Here is a 20,246-nt window from a genome sequence, read left to right on the forward strand (position 1 = left end):
AGGGGTGCCTGAGGAATGGGGCCCTCTGGAGGCACCTTTGTCACGCCTGGTGGGTGACAGCAGCTGGCGGCTCAGTGGCTTTCCGCCCAGAGCAGCTCCTGGCCTCTGTGTGTGGTCACCGCCTAGGGCTGCTTTGGGTTCCTCACAACATGGCTGCTGAGCGTCTTAAGAAAGCAAGGCCCAGTCTGTGGTGTGTTGTGACCTTGCGGAGGCCGCCTGGTGTCATTCCTGTCATACTCTTTAGGTCTGGGGCCCACCACTTTCTGGAAGAAGGGCCAAGGCTATGTGATGGGGACTCATGGTGCCCACAGAGCCCTGTGGGAGAGCAGGGAAGGGCCTTGTAGGGCGCACTGGGCGAGATGGAGTGGGTGACTCAGCAGGTGGGGGCGGGGACATCCTGCTGGGCACCTGTGTGGCCCGGTGAGCTGGGAGGACGGCAGCCCCCACCCTCAGGGGAGGCAGACCTCAAGGACGTTCAGGGGACAGTGAGCGTGGAGGGGTGGTGCATTCACCCGGCACCCCTGCTGCTGGCCAGGCCAGCCCGGGGCAGGGCACTGAGGACCAGGGCAGGGTCAGAGCCCTCCGGGTGGGTCTGGGGTGGGCAGGGGCCCCGAAGGGCGAGAGGGAGCAGCCGTCTGGGAGGGAGGCACTTCCTCTCAGCTCCGTCTGCAAGCACCGGAGCTCAGGCCCTTGTCCATTCTTAGGACCTGGGGGCAGAGCTGAGCAGACCGCGTCCTCAGGAGCCCACTGGCCGGCTCAGAGGTCTGTGGGAGGAACTGGAGTCTGCTCCGGGATCTGGGACGAGGTCTGGCCTCCCAGGTGCTGGGGAGCAGCCCACAGGGAGCTAGAGGGGTGTGGGTGCCCACCTGGGCCTGGGCCTGGGCCTCAGGCATCACTGATGCCCGAGCTTCCGCCTGTGGTGTGTCACCTCTGTCCCACCTCCGAGCCGTGAGTGGAACGGCTTGGGGACGTGGACCTCGTCACCTGTGCCCAGCCTGGGCGTGCAGGAGTGGGAACAGTGCGTCTTTCCGAGTGGAGGGCTGAATGGGGCCCAGAGCCGGTGGCGCCCAGGCAGACGGCCTTGCAAGAACGGGGCCAGCGCTGGAGCAGCTCCCTGGGCTCGGGTTATAATTAGCCGCCAGCCCTAAGTAGGTTAGGAGCGGGCGCGTGTGACCTGGCATGGTTTCCTAACAAGTGACACGGAGGGCCACAGGCGAGGCGTGGCCCAGTCTGCCACCAGACTCAACTCACACAGCGCTGTCGGGGCGAGGGGCTCCGGGCCCTGGGGGGCGCCTGGGGGGCACCTGAGGGTGAGGCTCAGGTGCAGGCACCTCTGGGCGGTTCACTCCACACTGAGGAGATGGCTGGAGGGCAGCGATGTGCCCAGCAGGGGCGGCTCCTCACTCCCTGTGCCCTGGACTGGCCGAGCACTGGGAGGGCCAGGTCAGCTCAGGCCTCCCCAGCCCTGGCCTAGGGAAACAGACTCTCAACCTGGCTATGCCAGGGGCCCTTCAGGGCCAGGGAGGCAGACAGGCCGTGGGCAGCAGCCACCAGGTGGCCAGGGCGGCACCCAGACTAGCCCTCAAAGTCTGCTGCTGCTGTCCCCGGTGCCCGCCCTCCCCGGGTCTCTACTGCGTCACCTCCTCTCGGAGCCCTCCGGCCGGCACACAGGGTCCTTGGCTGTGGCACCTGCCTGTGGCCTGCTGGTTGACAAGGTTAGAGAGAAAGATCTGGAGGAGGCCGTCGCTGGGCACCCCGCAGCCCTGGGTGAACTGCCTCAGGAGTGGACTGTGCAAGCCGGGTCCTGCGGAGCTCGTCGGGTCACCTCAGCACTGCTGGGCAAGTCGGAACTGCCAACCGGCCGTTCACACGACTCATGGCCACTGGGTCACTCGGAGGCCACCTCTGCTGGGCTGTCCCACGTCCCTGAAAAGAGCACACAGGACCTGTGTCACCCATAGTGGCTTGTCCCAGCCCCCCAGAAGAAGAGCAGGGAGGAAGAACCTGGGGGCCCAAGGCCTGCTGGGCTCAGACCACAGGGGCCTTGGAGGAGGGGCGGCAGAGCTGCGTGGACGCCAGGCAGAAACCAAGTTGAGACCCCAGGACTCGGGATGGAGCGGGCTCCGCTGTCCGCTCAGTGAGAGAGGAGTCCCTGGGGGAGAAGGGCCTGGCCCTGCCTTGTGCCCCAGCCTGGGTGCCCCTCTCCTGCCCCCATCACCCTGGGTGCCCCCCCCGTCCCCCCACCCTGCGTGGTGGCCAGCCTATCTTCTGTGCTGCAGACCAGGGGGGCCGAGCGGTGGGGGCATCAGACACACCTGGGCTGGGGCCCTGTGGGAGGTGACAGACGGTACCTGGGGACAAGGCATGGACCCCGACAGTGAGCAGGGCCAGCGCTGTCCCACCCACAGGGGTCTCCCTGGGGCCTGGGGCAGCTCAGGGCTCTGAACGAGCCTCAAGTGTGTGGGGGGGAAGTGGGGAAGGAGCCGCCCTGCTCACCTGGACCCTCGTCGCTGAGGCCTGTGGGACACTGCCCTCCCAAGTCTTGCAGGACGAGCGGCTGTTCCCTGCGGAGGTTGCCGGGGCTCAGCACCATGAGGGTGGGCTGCCGACGGGGGAGGCAGGGCCTGGGGTCTCGTGAAGGGAAGGGCCAGCACCCTGCGTGGGCTTCGGAGGCGTCACCGCCGGCCTCCAGGTCTGACGACTGGAAAGCACAGGGGCAGCTGTGGGTGTCCTGCACAAGGTGGGAAGGCACAGCCTGGGGCCAGAGGACGTTGGGGGCTGCAGAGGTCAGAGTGCAGGAACCAGGAGCCCGTGTGCCTTCACCTGGCACCTGGAGGCTTCCCCAGCTGGTCGGGGCTGAGAGCGGCCTCCACACCTACACTGTGGCTGGTGGAGTCCGGGGTCTGGGCTAGGCTGGTCCTGCTCGGCTCCAGGACTGTGCACGGCTGAGTGAAGAGCTAATGGGCCCCGAGGTCAGTGTCACCTCCCAGCCAGGTCACGGCAAGGATCTGGAACGAGCACCTGCTGCCCCCCGGCGAGCAGCACCCAGGGTCAGCACAGCACCACCCTCTCGGTCCCGTCCCTCCTGGCCCTGCCTGCCCCTCCAGTTTGAGGCACAGCTGGGACACTGCCCCACAAAGCCAGTCCTCAGCAGAGGCGAGGCCTGGGGAACTGTGGGCCAAGGGCCACCCAGGGCCAGTGGCAAGTAAACCCGGGCGGGCCGCTTGTTGGCAGAGACGAGCTGCCGTGGCAGAGCCCGGTGCCCTGCAGGGGTCCAATGTGCGCTCTCTGGCCATTAGCAGAGTGTCCGGACCTCAGGGCCTTCCCCACCCAGCCTCTGTGCCCTGGAGAGAGCTCCACTCAGCTGCTGCCCTCGGGCACCTGGCAGCCCGCAGAGGGCACTGCCTGCCTCGGTGGGTGGCACACACCTCCTAGGCGAGGCCCGTCCTCAGGTGGGGAGACTGAGGCTTGCAGAGTTGCATCAGCTTTCTGGCGTCTGATTGGGCCTGTGGCTCTGTAGAGCAGGTGTCCCGCTGGGGGACAAGCAGGGCGACCTGTCATGGCCCCTGTGGCGGTGGGTGCGAGAGCCCTCCCCTCCTGGCCTAAGGAGCAGCCGTGCTTCTCCCCCTGGAGGCTGCCCAGGGCCGGGGTATCGTTATCCTGGGACCTGAGTGTCACAGCCCCTGGCTGCTGACTGTCACAGTCTGTGCTGTCATCACCGCGAGAGCCTCGTCAACCCAGTATCCAGGCTGCCTTGAATTAGGGGCAGGAACCGTGTTTGCGGCTGGGCCTTGGCGGGCTTCCTCCTTTTTAAATTGAGAGGGAAGGGAGATGGATGGCATTTGTCGGCTCTGCCCACAGAAAGTGTGGGAACCGCCACACGTCCCCCTGCACCCAGGTCCCCTGGTGCTAGTGTCTCGCGCTGGTGCGGCCGGTGGGTCCCGGCTTCCGAGACAGTGCTGGCGTTGTTAACCAAGGTCCATGGTCCACTGTGCCTTAGGTCCTAAGAGTTTGGACAGATGCAGAATGACCTGTGTCCACTGCTGCAGTATCACACGGAGCAGGGCCGCTGCCCTGAAGGCCTTCTCTCCACCAGTGTGTCCCCCCATCCCCTGGCCACGCTGTGTTCCTGCAGCGCCCTGGTTGGAGTCACCCAGCTTGCAGCCTCTCAGGGTGCCGCCTTCCCTCGGTGTCATGCTGTTAAGGTCCCTCGTGTCCCTCCGTAGTGCCACAGCACGTTGCCCTTATGGCTGAGTTACGTGCCACCGAGCGGGCGCCCCGTGGCTGTGCACCCCTCACCTGGTGGGACACCTGAGGCCCTCTGTTAGTGGGCAGTCTGCAGGTGCAGGCTTGGGGGTGCTGGGAGGCCTGGCCCAGCTGACAGACAGGTGGCGATGGCTGTCCCCCCACGCAGACCTCATGCCCAGGTACACCCACCTGCAGTCAAGGAGCAGGCAGCCCTGTGGCCTGGGGAAGCCCCGAGGTTGTCCCAGAGGCAGGGCCATGGTGGCCCCCACAGGGAGTGAGGTGACGGGGGGTGGGCCTCCCTGAGGAGCAGTGGGCCTCCGGAGCCTGAGCAGCCTTCAGGGCAGGCAGGAGGCTGGGCTCTTGGGGACCGGAGCTGTGGGGTGGCCCTCTGGAGCTCTGGCTGGGGAGGAGGGTATGCTCAAGGCACGGCGGCCACTGCCCACGAGGGGCAGATGTCACTGTGGCCCAGGCATGTGGACGTCTAGTTTGCGATTCTGGAAGACGCAGCAGGCTCTCTCACGTGGATCCGGGCTGTGGGTGCTGTTCACAGGTCTTGCCAACCGCCGTCTCTGGAAGAGCCTTCTGGGGCCAGCTTCAGCCCTCCCGGGCCAGGCTCCATCTGGGGTGTGGTTTCCGGGCTGATCAGAATGTCTCGTCCCTACTTCCCCAAAGCAGCCCTCTGATGGGACAGCCCAGGAGCTGGCCCACCAGGCCAGACTCACAGAGGTGGCCTGTGGGCGACATGACCCGGCCAGCCCTTGCTGACGGGGGCCACAGTCTGCAGGTCTGATGTCTGGGAATCATCTGGAATCACTGAAGATATTTCAGGAATAAAGTGACTGGGTCCCTGAAGGGCGAACTCGGGCAGGGCTCAGGGGAGAGTGCTCTGCGCACCTCCTGCACCTGCGGGGGAAACAGCTTCTCGTGGCCTCGGTTTCCACCCGTGAGATGGGCGACCACTGGCTTCATGGGGGTGGCAGGAGGCCGAGCAACCCTGACCCACCCCTGGCACGGGCTAGTGGGCAGGAGGGTTCCAGAACACGGAGCAAGCCGCAATTCATGCCCACACGCTGTCCCTGGCTGCCTTCTTCCCAGAGCCTGGGCCGGGCCAGGTGGGGGACCAGTGTCCATCCTGAGCCCTGAGCTGTGGGAGGCAGGAGGTGCCCTGCTGGGGGGCACCATGTCCTGGCAGCTTTGCTCAGGCCCTTTATGACTTGAAAGGCTGTTTTCTCCAGCAATCGTGTGCACCCTCTGGCCACCAGCCTGCCCTCCACCTTCAGGGCCAGCCTGCCTAGCTTCCAGTTGTGGGGCTTGGTCTTGGGGAGGCTGGCTGGCAGGCTGACCCACCCCCGGCCCTGCACCCCCGGGCTCTGTTCTTGGCCAGCACCAGCTTTCTGGTCTCCACAGGCCTCCTCGTGCAGCACAGTTGGAGTGGCCCACAGAACAGCCCTGTCCTGTTGGGGGCCGTGTGGAGAGACTCCAGGCATGGCCCCGTGTCCTCCTTCTGCTGCTGTGGCTGGCAGGCCACGTCCCTGAGCCTTAGTTTACGCAGCAGCAGCAGCACGCGGTGATGGCGCTTTGCAGGCTGCCTTCAGAGCAGCTGTGCCCTGGGAAGCTCATGATGCCTGATGTCAGCCACAGACAGGAGAGGAGCCAGGAGGAAGCACGCAGGGCCTCGCGGGGTCTTGTGCATGCTGACCTTGCAGTGCCCTATGGTGGCCATGCTAGGAATGAGCCCCCTGCGGGGGCACAAGGCTCACACCTCACAACACCCCTGAGGGAAACCTGCACCAAGAGGAGTGGCCCTCATGTCACAGTGTCTATTCCTGCCACCAGAGGGCAGCACCACGGCCGCGGACCCTGCAGACAGAGGCCCCAGCTGCATGGGCTGGACAGGTGGGCGGGGTTGCAGCCTGTGAATCATGCCCTTAAAATAGCCCCCCAAGTGCAGAGATGTTTCCACGGCCTGGACACTGGTGAGGTCAGCCTGTGTTCTCCCGATAACGCAGGTCATTGTGTACTGAGTGCTGCTTGTTGGCTGGGCTGGTTGCTAGGCAGATGGCTTTGCCCGTGGTCCTAGCTTCCTGCCTGCCACCCCCGGCCAGGCAATGTGAGCAGAGGGTGGGTGATGGATGACAGGACAGACAGATGGATGGACAGGAGGCTGGGGGTCCAGGGACACAACCCTTGAGGGGGCACAGCTGAGGCTGCATCCTGGGCCACTGACCCCACAGCCGGTGCTGCCCCCAGGAACCTGAAACTGACCTTTCTTCTCTCCTGGGCTTGAGCCGGGCTCCAGCTGAGACCCTTGCCTTGCTCATGGAGGACAGACAGTGTGTTGTCCTTTGTGTCCCTAGTGGGTGAGGACATAACAGAGCCACATCACCCCACCCGCCATCTCTGGTTGAGCTCAGATGGGACAGGGTGACTCACTGGGACGTCACCTCCAGGAGCCCCTGTACTGCCTGGAGGAGGTGCCATCTGGGGCTTTGGGGGGCGCCTGTTCTGCACTGAGCTGCTTGGGCCCAAGCCCAGGAGGCAGACGGAGCTCGCCGCTCCTCCCACCAGCTTCACGGACAGGAGAGCAGGCGGCTCCCGAGGCCTGCGGGGAGGGGCTGTGGGCAGGCTGTGCCCCTGCAGGGAGTGTCCGGCTGCCCCCCAGGTGTGGTGGAGGCTCACAGGACCCTGGCTGGGCTCTGCTCCATCTGTTCTGCTGTGTAGCTTCTTGGCCTCTTAAGAGGCCAGGTGGGTGTGGACACTGAGCGCTGGGTGCCCAGGGCCACCTGAGTTGGTTTTCAGGGTACTCACCTCCTTCCTGCACCTGTGTCTCCAGGCCACACCTTACCTCGTCCCCAGGCAGCTGTGTCCTCAACCTTGAGCTACCCAGTATCCGTGTCCTCAGAAGGCCTGCTGACCCAAAATGACCTGGCTCCCTCCTGGCTGTCCGTGGTCAGCCTCCCTCTGGGGCAGGCTCTGCAGAGGAGCACAGTCCTGCCTGTCCTGGCCACAGGTGGCTGCTGGCAGTGGGCCCCGGGAGCTGCAGGGCGGGCTGGAGCTGGGGAGCCACCTCGTCTGGGCCTCAGTTCCTTGACTGTCCCTGCAGGGAGGGGACCACGGGGCCTGGAGTCCCCAGCTGGTGTTCCGTCTTCTCATACAGATACGCGAGCACCAGTCCTGTGTCTGGGCTGAGTTCGCCAGTCCCTCAGAACTGGGCCAGAGCCCTGGCCTGTGGCCGCCTGTGGGTTCAGCTGCAGCTGGGTGGCAGTGGCCCTGCCCCTGTGAGCGTCCATGGAACCTGCAGCCCAGGAGGGGGGAGGGTCTCTGCCTTTGGGTGACCCTCTTAGGAGGGTGGGGCCAGCGCCCTGGCCTCTCTCCTCAGCGGTTGAGCTGGGCAGTCCTCCAGGACTGGGCCCAGCCACCCCCCACGGTGACCTGCTCAGTAACACTGGGCTCCTGGCTCTGTCTTCCCTGTCCCACCTCCTTGCCCCTCACTCTTTATTGACACCTGGGACCCCCCAGATATGCCACCTGCATCCCCAGCCTCTCGACTCAGCCTCAAGGGATGGAGACCAAGACCAGAGAAGCGGGCACAAGAGGGTCGTGGAAATACATGGAGATGAGCCACGGGGACAGTCGGCACATGACGTGGCCCCCTCTGTAGCGGCTCTGAGAAGCTGGCGGATGCCCCTGCAGCGGGGGCGAGCAGCCGCAGTGGAGAGGGAGGCTCCAGCTGGGTCTGGAGGCTGTCAGCCTGGAGGCTGGGGCTCTGGGAAGGAGCCTGCTCCTGGGTGGCTGGTGAGGGGCGTATCTGGGCTCCTCTGCCTGCTCTAGAATTGGAAGCAAGGGCAAATGGTAGGGTGGCTGTGGGCTCGTCATCGGGCTGTGCCATCTCGGACGACTGCTGCAGAGCTGTCCTTGGACCCCGGGTTGTCCCTCGAGATGGCGCCTGCCCTCCTCTGAGTGTGCTCTATCAGGTTGGCCTCCTGGCTGTGCCGTAGCCAAGGGATGGATTCTAGCAGGGCGCAGGCCATGGTCCCACCGTTTCCATGTGTGGCCTGGCTCCGCCTGTGTCCCCTGGCTCTCAGTATGATCACAGAAAGCTCTTGGCACAGGGTTTGGTCCAGGGAGCTCCCTGGGGCAGCTTGTGGACATGGTAGATCTGGCCCACCCAAATGAGGGGTGCTCAGCAGATGGGATGGGGTGAGGCAACTTGGCCTCTCCCCAGAGCCCCCAGCCTGTCTGACAGCTTGCCTGCCGTGCCAGGGTCCTATAGCCGCCGCATTAGATGCCCACAAATGAGGGTTTAAAACAACACCAGGTCATGACCTTGCCGTGCTGGACGTCAGATGCCTGACCCGGGTCACACAGGCGGTAGAGCCCGGGCTGGCACTCCTGGGCCCGCTGCCCTTCCACCGTCTTGGAGGCTACAGTGTTGCTCCTCTGGCCCTTCCACAGCCTCATCTCTGCTGACCACTGGGAGGAGGCGTCCTTGATGTCAGGGCCCCGGGCTGATGCTGGGCAAACAGGGGGCAGGCTCTCCTCCTGTCCAGCTCCTAGAAGACAAGCCTGCTCAGCCGCTTCCGTTACGGAGGGGATTTGTGCACAGGGCTGGAGACCAGAACCCACACTTGGGCGTCTGGCCACCTGCCCCAGGCCACACCCCTGTGCTTGTCTGACCTCGGACCTCTGACCTCCGACCTTTGACCTCCTCAGTCCCTTTGAGTGGTTCCCTTGGGCAGGCACATTGACACACTGAGCCCCAGCTGCACATGGCCTTTCTTGGCCAGCGATGCTGCTGCTCTCGCATCTCCCCACCCCGCCCGCAGACCCACTGCGGCTCCTGCCTGCACCCAGTGGGTCTGCAGCTCCTCCACCTAACCAATCCTCCCTCTGGCTCCAGAGCTGGGCAGCTCCCCTGAGCCTCCACCTGCCAGCGCAGCTGCCTGGGGCTCCTCTCCTGCCCTGGCTGCCCTGGTGACCCTGGGTGGCCCTAGCATGCGGTGCTCCGGCCTCCCTGCCCAGGGGGGATGTGGCTGAGGAAGGCAGGGAGCGGTCAGGTGCCCAGGGTCGGCCACAGTGCCATCACACAGCCCTCATCCCTGGCTCCCAGCGCCTCCTTATACCCTGCACTGTGGCCAACCTTAAGGGACAGCAAGGATGCAGACCCACGTCCCGGGACCCAGAAGACACGCAGCAAGGTCCCCTGGGAAGTGCTGCTGCACTCACAGAGCAGAGGCCCGTCCCCTGCAGAGGCCAGGAGCTCGCTGGGGAGGTCCTGCCTGGGGGAGCAGCAGGGCTGGGCCGCCTTGGGAGGGCAGCAACGTTCTGGTCACTCAGGTGAGGGGCCAGGATGCTCGTGGCGTGGGGCTCATTGCAGGTGACCAGGTGGCTTTGGCCCTCAGGGTTGCTACCTGTCACATGCTCTGACTCTTCACTGGTCCCAGGCAAGAGTGGGCCAGAGTCCCTCCTGGATGCCTGGGGCGCTGGGGCGGCCACCCACCCTCTAACACGCTGCTTTTTCTGTCCACAGTGTCACAGCCGCAGGCCTCTCACAGCCCCCTGGAGCCGCCGCCGGCCACTGCGATCCTGTGCACCACGTGTGGCTCCGTGTGCAAGGGGGAGGTGCTGCGGGTGCAGAGCAAGTACTTCCACATCAGGTGCTTCGTCTGCAAAGGTGAGTGCCCGCCGCCAGCCCACAGCCCGCGGCTGGCCGCAGGGGGGACAGCCTGGGGCCTCGGCCTTCCCACCCAGCCAAGGGCGCCCCACCCGGCTGGGGAGCGCCACCGTTTTGTTCCCAGTGAAGAGCCCTGTCCTTTTCCTCTAGTTGTGAGAATACCGTGAGCAACATGCTGAAGGCAAATAACTGACAAGATGAATGGGAACGGAACCCCGGGGTCTCTCCCCGCTGCCAGCCCCCGGACCGTGTGCGGCTGCCCTTAATTCCCTAGAGACCCATGAAACAGCCTCTGGGGACACAAGTCAAAGCCCCGGGGTGACCCACTGACCCCAGGCCGCAGTGTAGGACGGACCCACCGCAGCCTCCTGACCACTCCCACGCCGGCCGCTGGGCTTGTCCAGAGCTTGGACTCTGGGCTCCTCTGTGGCCTCGACCCAGGTTGTCCCTCCCGGGTTCCTGGGGAAGTGCCCAGGGTCCTCCCCGTAGGGAAAGGGGACAGCGAGCACAGGGGAAGCCCTGTCCCACCCACAGGCCTTGTGTCCCCCAACAGGCCACAGGGCGCAGCCACGTGAGTCCCGCTGTGGGAAGGGAAACCCAGAAGTGCCCCGGGCCACCAACCCAGGGAGGTTGCACACCCAGGAGGCACACAGGGCCTGGTGGGGGACGGTGACTTGGGGACCACAGCGATTCCCCTCTTCTCACATCTCTGAAGCCTTGAGGGGCCGGCAGGGGCAGCAGAGCCGGTCCCTTGGCAGAAGCTGGCCGCAGCCCACCCCTCAGGGCCGCATCCATGGGGGCAACCATCCTGCCAGTCCCAGGTGTCACCTGGATCCAGGCGTCTGCTGTGTGCCCAGGGTTGAGCTGGGCCCCATCAATTCTCAGGTGCACCCTGTTCCCCGCGCCCCCTCCCTCTAACAAGGCACCAGAATCAGGGTCGGTGATGGGGACGCCCCTGATGACGCCCTGGGCGGTTGGAAAGGACAGTGAGGGGAAGGGCGGCCCTAGCATACCTGCAAGGAACAGCTTCCTGGGACATGGAACAGAGGCCAGTGGAGGGTGACCTCCAGTCACACAGCACCCAGGCTCCTGTCCCCGTGGTGCCACCTCCACCACCAGGATGAGGGGACATGTGCTTCGGGGGCTTTGCCGTCCCCCTGGGCCTCCCACAGCCCAGCAGTTCCTCCTGTTCCTAAGGGCTCTCCGGGTCCTGTCTGGCCCCCTCTTGCCGGCTCTGCAGGGGACGTCCCTCCGTTTCTGAGACGCAGGGCCCATCGGGTGGCCCTTCAGAGGCTGTTAGAAGGGGGACACACGTCCTCTAAAAGGCTTTCCCACCAGCTGACCCCAGGACTGCAGTGAGGAGCAGGGCCTGGCCAGCCCATCCCCCGTGGCCCCAGGCGGGCAGGTGGTGGGGTCGACTGTCTCCCCTTCCTGCCGACCAGGTCAGCGAGGCCGGCCAGCATGGCCACACTGTTGGTGGGGCTCCCTGAGGCCAGCTGGGGACAGCCGTGGCAGTGGGGGCAGGAGCCTGGACACACGGGCCTGGTCCAGCCCCACCTGCCTTCCATGACCAGGGGCAGGTGCCAGGCTGGCTCTGGGGTGTGCCCAGGAGGTCCCTGTGCCCCTGCTCGGGAGTGCAGAGCCACGGAGGTCCCTGTCAGCTCTGCACACAGCCGTGTGTCCGAGCACGGACCATCGTGGTCTTGGGCTGGCGTGTCGCCCAGGCTCCGTGGGGACACAGGTTCCCAAGCTCCTGGCGCTGGGGGTGGTGGGAAGGAGAGCTAGCTCACAGTGTTCGCCAACGTGGACGTGACACCTTGACGTGAAACCTGGAGGGGCCCCACCCCACCTCAGGGCTGTCCATTTAACAACCCAACAGGGTCATCAGGACTCAGCTTCCTTCCCTACCCCACCCTGACTGTCCCCTCTTCCACATCCCATCTGGGCATGACACTGCTGCCTCTCCTCAAGGTCTCAAGATGGTTGCTGTGGCTCCAACAGCCACCCTCACAGGTGGCCAGCAGCTGGGGGCTGTACAGCAGAGGGCCTTCTCCTTTTCTTGAGGTCCCCCAGACTTACCACGGCACTCGCTGGCCATTCCTGGCCCACATGGCCATTCGACTGTCCAACAGGAACAGGACAGTTGTGACTTGGCCCAGTCACACCCATCCCGGGGCTGGGGGCACCTTACCAGTCAAACCAAAGCAGGTCGGCCAGCTGGGGATGCCCAGGCCCCGAGGAATCCTGACTCAGGTCTGTTGTGTCTGGTGCCTGCCCTGGGCATCGTTCCCGTGCCACCCTTCCCCGGGGAAGCCCAGTGGAGAAATGGCCGCTCTGGGTCCAGACTGCTGTGTGCAGCGGGTACGGCTCTTGGCCACGGAGACACCCCTGGACACCCCCTTGCGCATTGAGCACCTACTGTGTGTCAGACGCAGCTCTCAGTGGGGGATGCATGGGAACAAGGACGTCCCTGCCACAGGAGCCTTGTGTTCCCCGTGAGGAGGCAGAGGCCCAGGGGGCACAGGCCTCCCTCCCTGGAGGGGGACAGGCATGCCCTGGAGGGGTGCTGCCGGCCATGCTGGGCTGGAGCCGTTGCAGCCCAGCGCTGGGCACGGGCCGTAGGTGTGGCTCAGGGGACTCCCTCCGGCTTTGCCACCTGTTGGAGGCCTGGGGCGAGCGGCCGCCTGTGGGCGCACCTTCATTGTCAGGCTGTGACAGGAGCTGCCCGGGTCAGCGGTGAGGTGCAGTCACGGGGCTCTCCAGATGGGGGTGGGGGCTGCGAGCTGTCACCCTGGGCCTGGACAGCTGGTGGCCCAGGGCTGAGGGGCTTCCCTGGGACACGGGGTCAGCTGGGCACACAGTAGGCTGCTCCCTCCAGTCTGCACACGGCTCCCGAGCGCTCCCGGGCCTGGAGAGGGATGGGGCAGGGGCGCCTGTGCTGCCCGGGGTGGCCCCTGCTGCCTAGTGACAATGGCTTTCCCGGGCCCAGCAGCTCCAGAGGGGGAGCCGGCGTGGCAGGAGACAAAGCAGCCCGTCTCCTCCCGCAGCGCTGCCTGCCACACTGTGGGGTGTGGGGACAAGGAGACCAGGGCAGGATGCCCGTCCTCCCCCAGGCCTCGCCCAGAACAGAGCCGGGCCCGTGTAGGAACTCAGGCTGTCACCCGTCCCCTGTGCAGCGTGTGGAGACCACCCACCTGGTGTAGGAGGGGCCCTGGGGACGTGGACACCCCATCTGTCCCAGCCAGGACAGAGGCTGGCCTGTCCCCTGCCCCCCAGCTAGCCCACCTCTCATCCTGAGAGCGCGCCCCTTTCCGGGAGCTTCCGTAGGCAAAGTCCACTCGAGAGGCTTCTGGCCTGTGGGCTGAGATCCACTGCACTCCAGGCCAGGAGCCTGGCCTCAGGGGACCCGACACCCGGGCCTGTGCCATGCTTGTGGCCTGGGGAGGGTCACCCTGCTGACGCCGGGCCTGTCCCCCCAGCCTGCGGCTGTGACCTGGCCGAGGGCGGCTTTTTCGTGCGGCAGGGCGAGTACATCTGCTCCCAGGACTACCAGCGGCTCTACGGCACCCGCTGCTACAGCTGCGACCAGTTCATCGAGGGCGAGGTGGTGTCCGCGCTGGGCAAGACCTACCACCCCGACTGCTTCGTGTGCGCCGTCTGCCGGTGAGTGGCCCCTGGGCACAGTGCTTCCTCCTCCCCCACTGCCAACCTCCCAAGCCTGCGCCAGGCACAGAGAGGTGAAGCGACTTGTCGGGCCGCACAGCAGCCCTCCTGTCACGTCCATCTGTAGAACTACCCCACCCGACAGGCACGGGGCCTCTTCCCAGAACCCCAGCTCCTCCTCCCAATGCCCATGCAGCCACTGTCCCACCCAGACTAAAACTCCTGGGCCTCCACAGCCTGCCCTCCCCTCTGCCTCGCTCCCCGTGCCACACTGCTCCCGTGGCCCCTAAGAGAACAGCCGAGCCCCTTGGCCTGGCAGAGGAGTCTCCCAGTCTGTTCCCTCCACCGGTCCCTTCAGCACCCTTGGGTGCCAGACCCAGGCTGCCTGCTGACTGACAGGTGCATAGCCCTGCCCTGCAGTCTCTGCTGCCCAGCGCCTCCTGCAGGCTCCACTGCCTGCCCTCCCTCCTGCGGCCCCCGCTGCATGCCATGCGGTGCCCTGGCCCCAGGACTGTGCCCTTCTCCAGCCCGTGGCTGTGGCTGCCTGGCGGGGGTCCGGGAAGGGCAGGGGCTGCATCTCACTCCTCCCTGGCACCCGGGGCCTGGCACAGAGCTAGCATGGTGGCCATGGAGAGGGTGGGTCCTCACCCCGCTGCAGGGCCCCCGCTCCCCTCTGCCTGCTGCAGCCCCTGGGCCGAGCAGGAGCCAGCGGGCAGCTGCCCAGCCAGCCTGACCGCGCTCTCCCGGGAGGACGTTCCATTTCTAGGAAACAAAGAGGGAGAGAATAGAAGGCAGGGTCCGCTTCCTGCCCGCTGCGGCACCACACTCAGGACGGACCAGCTGTCCACTCCAACACTCCCTGTGGTCACAGCGGGAACGCGGTCAGCTTTTGTCAGAGGATGGGGACGAGGGGAAGTGGGGACACAGGAACACGTCCCTGAAAGGGCCCTCTGTGGGCCCAGCCCGCAGGCCTGGCATCATCTGGGCTGTGGTTCTGAGTGTGGCTTAGAGACCAGGGTGGCGGGTCCCTGTAGCCTGAGAGGTCCCTCTGGATAACCCACTGTTTCACAGATGACAACAGACAGTGCTGGTCACGCAGGCGTCGTGGCCTGGGATCCTCACCCACCTAAACAAGCAGAAGGTGGAACCAAACCCTGTCCATCTGCTGGCTTCAGCCACCAGAGCAGGCGGGCGTGGGGGTGAGGTGGCATCTGCCCGGTCGTGGCCCAGCAGCCTTTTGAAGCTGGGCAGAGCGTGGAGTCCTCTGGGTGAGGACCGGGGAGACGGGGCAGTGGGGAGAGCATAGCATGTGGCCGCCTGAGGTCTGTGGAGGACGCCTCTGAGGCTTGGGCCAAATACCAAGCCATGGACACACAGAGGGAGTGGCCTGAGGTGGGCAGAGAGTGACCAGGTGGCTGCTGGCCCAGCAAGTCCCAGTTCTAAGCTGCTGAACCCCAAGACACAGCAGGGACCTCAGGACTTACCAGTGTGACTGAAATAGCCCTGAAGGAAGACTACGGCCATCCCCCACCAAGGGCCGCCTCAGAGGATCGTGCTGGTCTTGAGGTGGACAGGCCTACCCGGCCAGCGCCCCCCACTCTGCAGGAAAATGAGACCCAGCCCACAAAACCAGAATCTGGGATGTCCAGCACCCCAAAATGCACTGGTCCTAAGAAACTAGAACATGTGACCTCCCCAGAAGGAGACACCCAGGGAGCAGACCCCACAGGACAGTGTGGTGTGCCCTGGACCACGACTCTATACCATCGGTGTGGGAATGCAAGGGCGGACAGATGCAGGAGGGCCGGGGTGGGGGGACGAGAAGCGGCCAGGGGGGGCAGACGTGAGGACACAGTTCCTGAAATGAAACCCCCGGGAGGAACCAGCAGAGGGTCAGGAGGACAGAGGAAGTTTGGTGGCACAGATCAGCCGAGGGCTCTGGACTCAGCTCAGAGAGAAGAAGACCCGGGCCAGGAAAGAGCCGGTGAAGGGAGGGGACGGACTCTCCCGCCCCTGCCTGCCGGTCCCTCTGCCCATCCACCCAGGTGGGCGGGAGGCCAGAGTGCACTTGCAGAAATAATAGATGAAAAATTTCCAAATTGATGAGAACCACAAACCCAAGGATCACAAAGTGCCCAAAACAGGACAAACCCCAGACCTACCACGTCCTCACAGCCACGTTGGCCACCAAGAATCATAGCTGTGACAAGAGGGGCCTCCCCAGTCCACAGAGGTGCAACAGACCCCAGTGGCAGGTGCGCAGGCCAGAAACAGGGTGGACGGGTCCACTGAGAGGAGGAGAGAAGCTGGGAACTGCAGTCCAGCTGGAGCCAAGGAGGCAGGGAGGGCCCGGCTGCTCCCGTGGACCCTGGGGCATCCCGGAGTTGGCCGTGGTGGTGCCACCAGCTGGGAACCCACCAAAACCCGTGGACTTGTGCATCGTGTGGTGTGTGGATACAGCGAGGGCCAAGAAAGACGGCACCCACAGACAGCACCCACAGACGGCACCATAGATAACACCCACAGATGGCATCTACAGACGGCACCATAGACAGCACCCACAGACGGCACCCACAGATGGCACTCACAGATGGCACCACAGATGGCACCCACAGAGTCACCCATAGGTGGCACCCACAGATGGCACCCACAGGTGGCTCCCACAGAGGCATCCACAGAGGCTTCCACAGAGGCACCCACAGGTGGCACCCACAGAGGCATCCACAGATGGCTCCCACAGATGGCACCCACAGACGGCACCCACAGACAGCACCCACAGAGGCATCCACAGAGGCACCCACAGGTGGCACTCACAGATGGCACCCACAGGTGGTACCCACAGATGGCATCCACAGAGGCACCCACAGGTGGCACCCACAGGTGGTACCCACAGATGGCACCCACAGACGGCACCCACAGAGGCATCCACAGAGGCACCCACAGGTGGCACTCACAGATGGCACCCACAGGTGGTACCCACAGATGGCACCCACAGACGGCACCCACAGAGGCAACCACAGAGGCACCCACAGGTGGCACTCACAGATGGCACCCACAGGTGGTACCCACAGATGGCACCCACAGACGGCTCCCACAGAGGCATCCACAGACGGCATCCACAGGTGGCACCCACAGATGGTACACACAGACGGCACCCACAGGGGCTCCCACAGACAGCACCACAGATGGTACCCACCGACGGCACCCACAGGTGGCACCCACAGACGGCACCCACAGGTGGCACCCACAGACGGCTCCCACAGATGACACCACAGATGGCACCCACAGGGGCACCCACAGATGACACCCACAGACGGCACCCACAGATGGCACCCACAGACAGCACCCACAGACGGCTCCCACAGGGGCACCCACAGATGACACCACAGATGGCACCCACAGACAGCACCCACAGGGGCACCCAGAGATGGCACCACGGGTGGCACCCACAGGGGCACCCACGTAAGACGGAGGCCACATAAAGGCCTTCTAGACCCCGGGCCCTGGGGGGCGCTGCCGCCACCTGCCCTGGAAGGCTGACGAGGCGCCAAGTCAGAAGACAGCAGGGAATACACGCGCTGGTCACTGCCAGTGGTGAGGAGCAGGACACGCGTGTCCAGCAAGGGGCGCTGTGCGGCTCCTGGGCAGGGAGGTCCAGGGATGCAGCATGAGGGGCAGCAGGCCATGGGGCCGTGGGTGTTCCCCGGGGCCAGGTGGGCGTGCACCCACAGGACGCGTCTCATCAGTGACCCACGTTTGTAGGAGCAGCTGCCCTGCATCCAGCCCCCCCCCAGGCCAGCCACGGCCAGCGCTGCCCACCGACGTCAGCCGATGGGCTGTTGGCGGGATGGCTGTAACGGGTTGTGTTAGTTCCATTTTGCAGATGAAAAACGAGCACAGAGATGTTGAGTAACTTGTTCTAGGTTCCACAGCTACAGACTCCCACAGATCACTCAGTCCCAAGTCCCTATTCCCGGGGGGACTTCAAGGAACCCGGGGCGAGCACAGCTCTGATGGGAGGATGAGCGCAGGGGCTTCAGGGTAGCGGAGGAGGTGAGGGGGCTGTGGACCGTGGCCCGGCCCAGCCACACGTGAACGCGGTCCCCAAGGACAGGGACGAGCTGAATGAGGACCCAAGACACACCTGCTGAATGAACGTCAGCCCCACAGAGCGGGGACTGTGGCATCTTGTGCTTCCCAAACGTCCCCGTGGCCGCCGGGGTGGCTGGGCTGGAGCTGGTGAGGCGGAGGCAGGGGACAGGGCCAGGCCACAGCCCACAGGAGGGGGCGGGCACCCAGCATGGGCTCAGGTCCGGTGCTTCCTGGGTGGCCACGGAGCCCAGAGGTCCAAGTGGGCTGACCCAGCCAGCCCTCTTCAGGGCGTGGGCAGCTCCGCCCTCCCTGTTCATGCAGACGTGGAAACGTGTCAGCGGTACCTGAGCCCCCCACGGGGACACTATGGTGCCTGGAGGAGGGGCCCTGCGTCCGCGGCCTGTGGCGCCTGCCATGCTCCGGGCACAGCTCTCCTGGACAGACGGGCAGGAGGGGGCCTGGGCAGTAACGGGCTCTCTTGTTTCAGGCTCCCCTTTCCCCCCGGGGACCGAGTCACCTTCAACGGCAAGGAATGTGTGTGCCAGAAGTGCTCCCTGCCCACGGCGCTGGGCAGCAGCGTGCACCTGTCCCAGGGCCTCCGGAGTAAGTGGACACTCGGGGCACACAGGGGTGGCCTCTGTGACAGGGGGACAGGCTGGGCCACACAGGGACCCAGCACGTGAGTAGCCGCAGTGGGCAGCGGTGGGCACCTGTGGGGCAGCACCAGGCTGGGAAGCCCAGGCCCTGCTGCCACCCAGCCTGTGCCCGGCTCTGCCCTCCCGGGTGCCTCCAGCCCCCTCCTGCAGGAGGCCTTCCCGGCCTCCTCCTCGTCCTCCCCGGCAGCCTTCAGCCCAGCTCCCCTCCTGCCCTGGCTTCCAGGGCTCTCAGGTCCCCAGTCCACCCAGACTGGGCCAGGCGCGTATGCAGTGAGTGCTCAATACATCCCTCCTGAGTGAGGAGGCAGGCGGTCATCACCGTAAAGAGACAAGTGCCAGCGGTGTCACAGAGTGCAGACGGGGTGGAGTGAGGTGGCCTCTCGCAGCCTGGATGGTCTTCTGGGGCAAGAAGCAGGACGGGCCTGGGAGGGACCAAGGCACCAGGGGACAGGGCACCCAGCCCGTGCCATGTTGCTGCAGGCCCCCGCTAAAGAAGCAGAGTTCTGAGCCCAGCCTGGGACTGTGGTCACAGTGGTGTCCCCAAGGCAGGGCCACATCTCGGGATGGGGACCCAGGGGGGCCTTCTCTGGATTCCCAGAGGCAGCCCCCACGCCCACCTCCCGCCTTGCCCCAACCCTGTCTCCCCAGCGCCCTGCTGGGTGGAGCCTGCAGAGGCCACCGCGCCCCGCCTCCCGGTTTCACCCAGAGGCCAGGAGTCCTTCCCCGGCGGGGTGCGCTTGATGCTCTGGGGCTCGCTCAGACACTGCTCCATTCAGAAGTTTCTCTCCAGCTGGGCCTGGAGGGTGGAGCTTTCCAGACTGTCTTCATGGACAGGAACATTATGACTAAACCAAATAGAAGTCAAAAGATCTGGGCAAAGCCTTAAAAGGAGGGTGTTCGTCTGAACTGTTGGTCCAGTGCTTCCTGGCAGCCAAAGCAAGAGGGAAGACCCAGCCACAGACCACTGTTTTCAGGGTTACTTTGAGATTTTTTTAAAAAAAATGTTATTGGGGCTGGGGCTGGGGCTCAGTGGCAGAGCGCTCGCCTTGTATGTGTGAGGCGCTGGGTTCCATCCTCAGCACCACATAAAATAAATATAGGTATTGTGTTCATCTACTACTAAAAATTTTTTTTTAAATTTAAAAAATGTTATTGGAGAAAGTTATTGGCGTGAAGGATTCCTGCACTCAGGGCGAACAACAACCTTCCTAAGAGCAAATTCATTGTAAAATATCAACCATTTATTTTTCCTTTTTTTCCCTTTATATAATACTGGGGATTGAACCCAGGGGTGCTTCACCACTAAGCCATATCCCATCACTTTTTAGTTTTTATTTTGAGACAATGTCTTGCTAAGCTGCTTAGGGCCTCACTAAGTTGCTGAGGCTGGCCTCAAACTCACATCATCCTGCCTCAGCCTCCTGAGGCACTGGGATTAGAGGTGTGCACCACCACACCCAACCAACTGTGCAATTTCAAAACACACGCTCCCCTGGCCCCCAGGGTGGTCTGATAATAAAACCTGCTCCTTCCCCCGCTCATGGAAGAACACTGAACTTTCCCTCTTCTGAACCTAGAATCAGAATCACAGTCCCGGGCTCCTGTATTGTCATCTGAAGGGTCCCTTGCCTCTTGCCCCAGAGGGCCCTGCAGGGAGACTTCCCGCCTCCAGGTGTGGGCATGCCGCCAGGACTGAGGGCCTGAGGTTGCGGGTAAGGCCTTTAACTCCAGGGCACGTGGTCTCGGCTCTCTGTGGCCAGCGGTCTCCCAGGAAGTGGCCTCAGTTCTGACCTGTGGGACGCAGGCAGAACTCCAGTGGATGGCGTCTTAGTGCATTTGTGCTGCTGTGACACACTGCCTGAGGCTGGGAATCTACAAAGAGCAAAACTCCCTCTCGGGTCGCGGAGGCCAAG

At 64.4% G+C, this 20,246-nt stretch overlaps 1 protein-coding gene across 17 annotated transcripts in view; it reads left to right on the plus strand.

Annotated features, from left to right (window-relative positions):
- Window positions 1-20,246, plus strand: part of Ablim2 (actin binding LIM protein family member 2) — a 135,598-nt gene that overhangs the window by 35,533 nt on the left and 79,819 nt on the right. For all 17 annotated transcript variants that reach the window (XM_078020950.1, XM_078020952.1, XM_078020955.1 and 14 more), the window contains exons 2-4: window positions 9,779-9,922; window positions 13,402-13,585; window positions 18,165-18,280. In XM_078020950.1, coding sequence (XP_077877076.1) covers window positions 9,779-9,922; window positions 13,402-13,585; window positions 18,165-18,280 — 444 coding nt within the window. The remainder of the gene's footprint in view (window positions 1-9,778; window positions 9,923-13,401; window positions 13,586-18,164; window positions 18,281-20,246) is intronic.

This window comes from Ictidomys tridecemlineatus, chromosome 9 (genome assembly GCF_052094955.1).
Source record: "Ictidomys tridecemlineatus isolate mIctTri1 chromosome 9, mIctTri1.hap1, whole genome shotgun sequence".
Lineage (NCBI taxonomy): Eukaryota > Metazoa > Chordata > Mammalia > Rodentia > Sciuridae > Ictidomys > Ictidomys tridecemlineatus.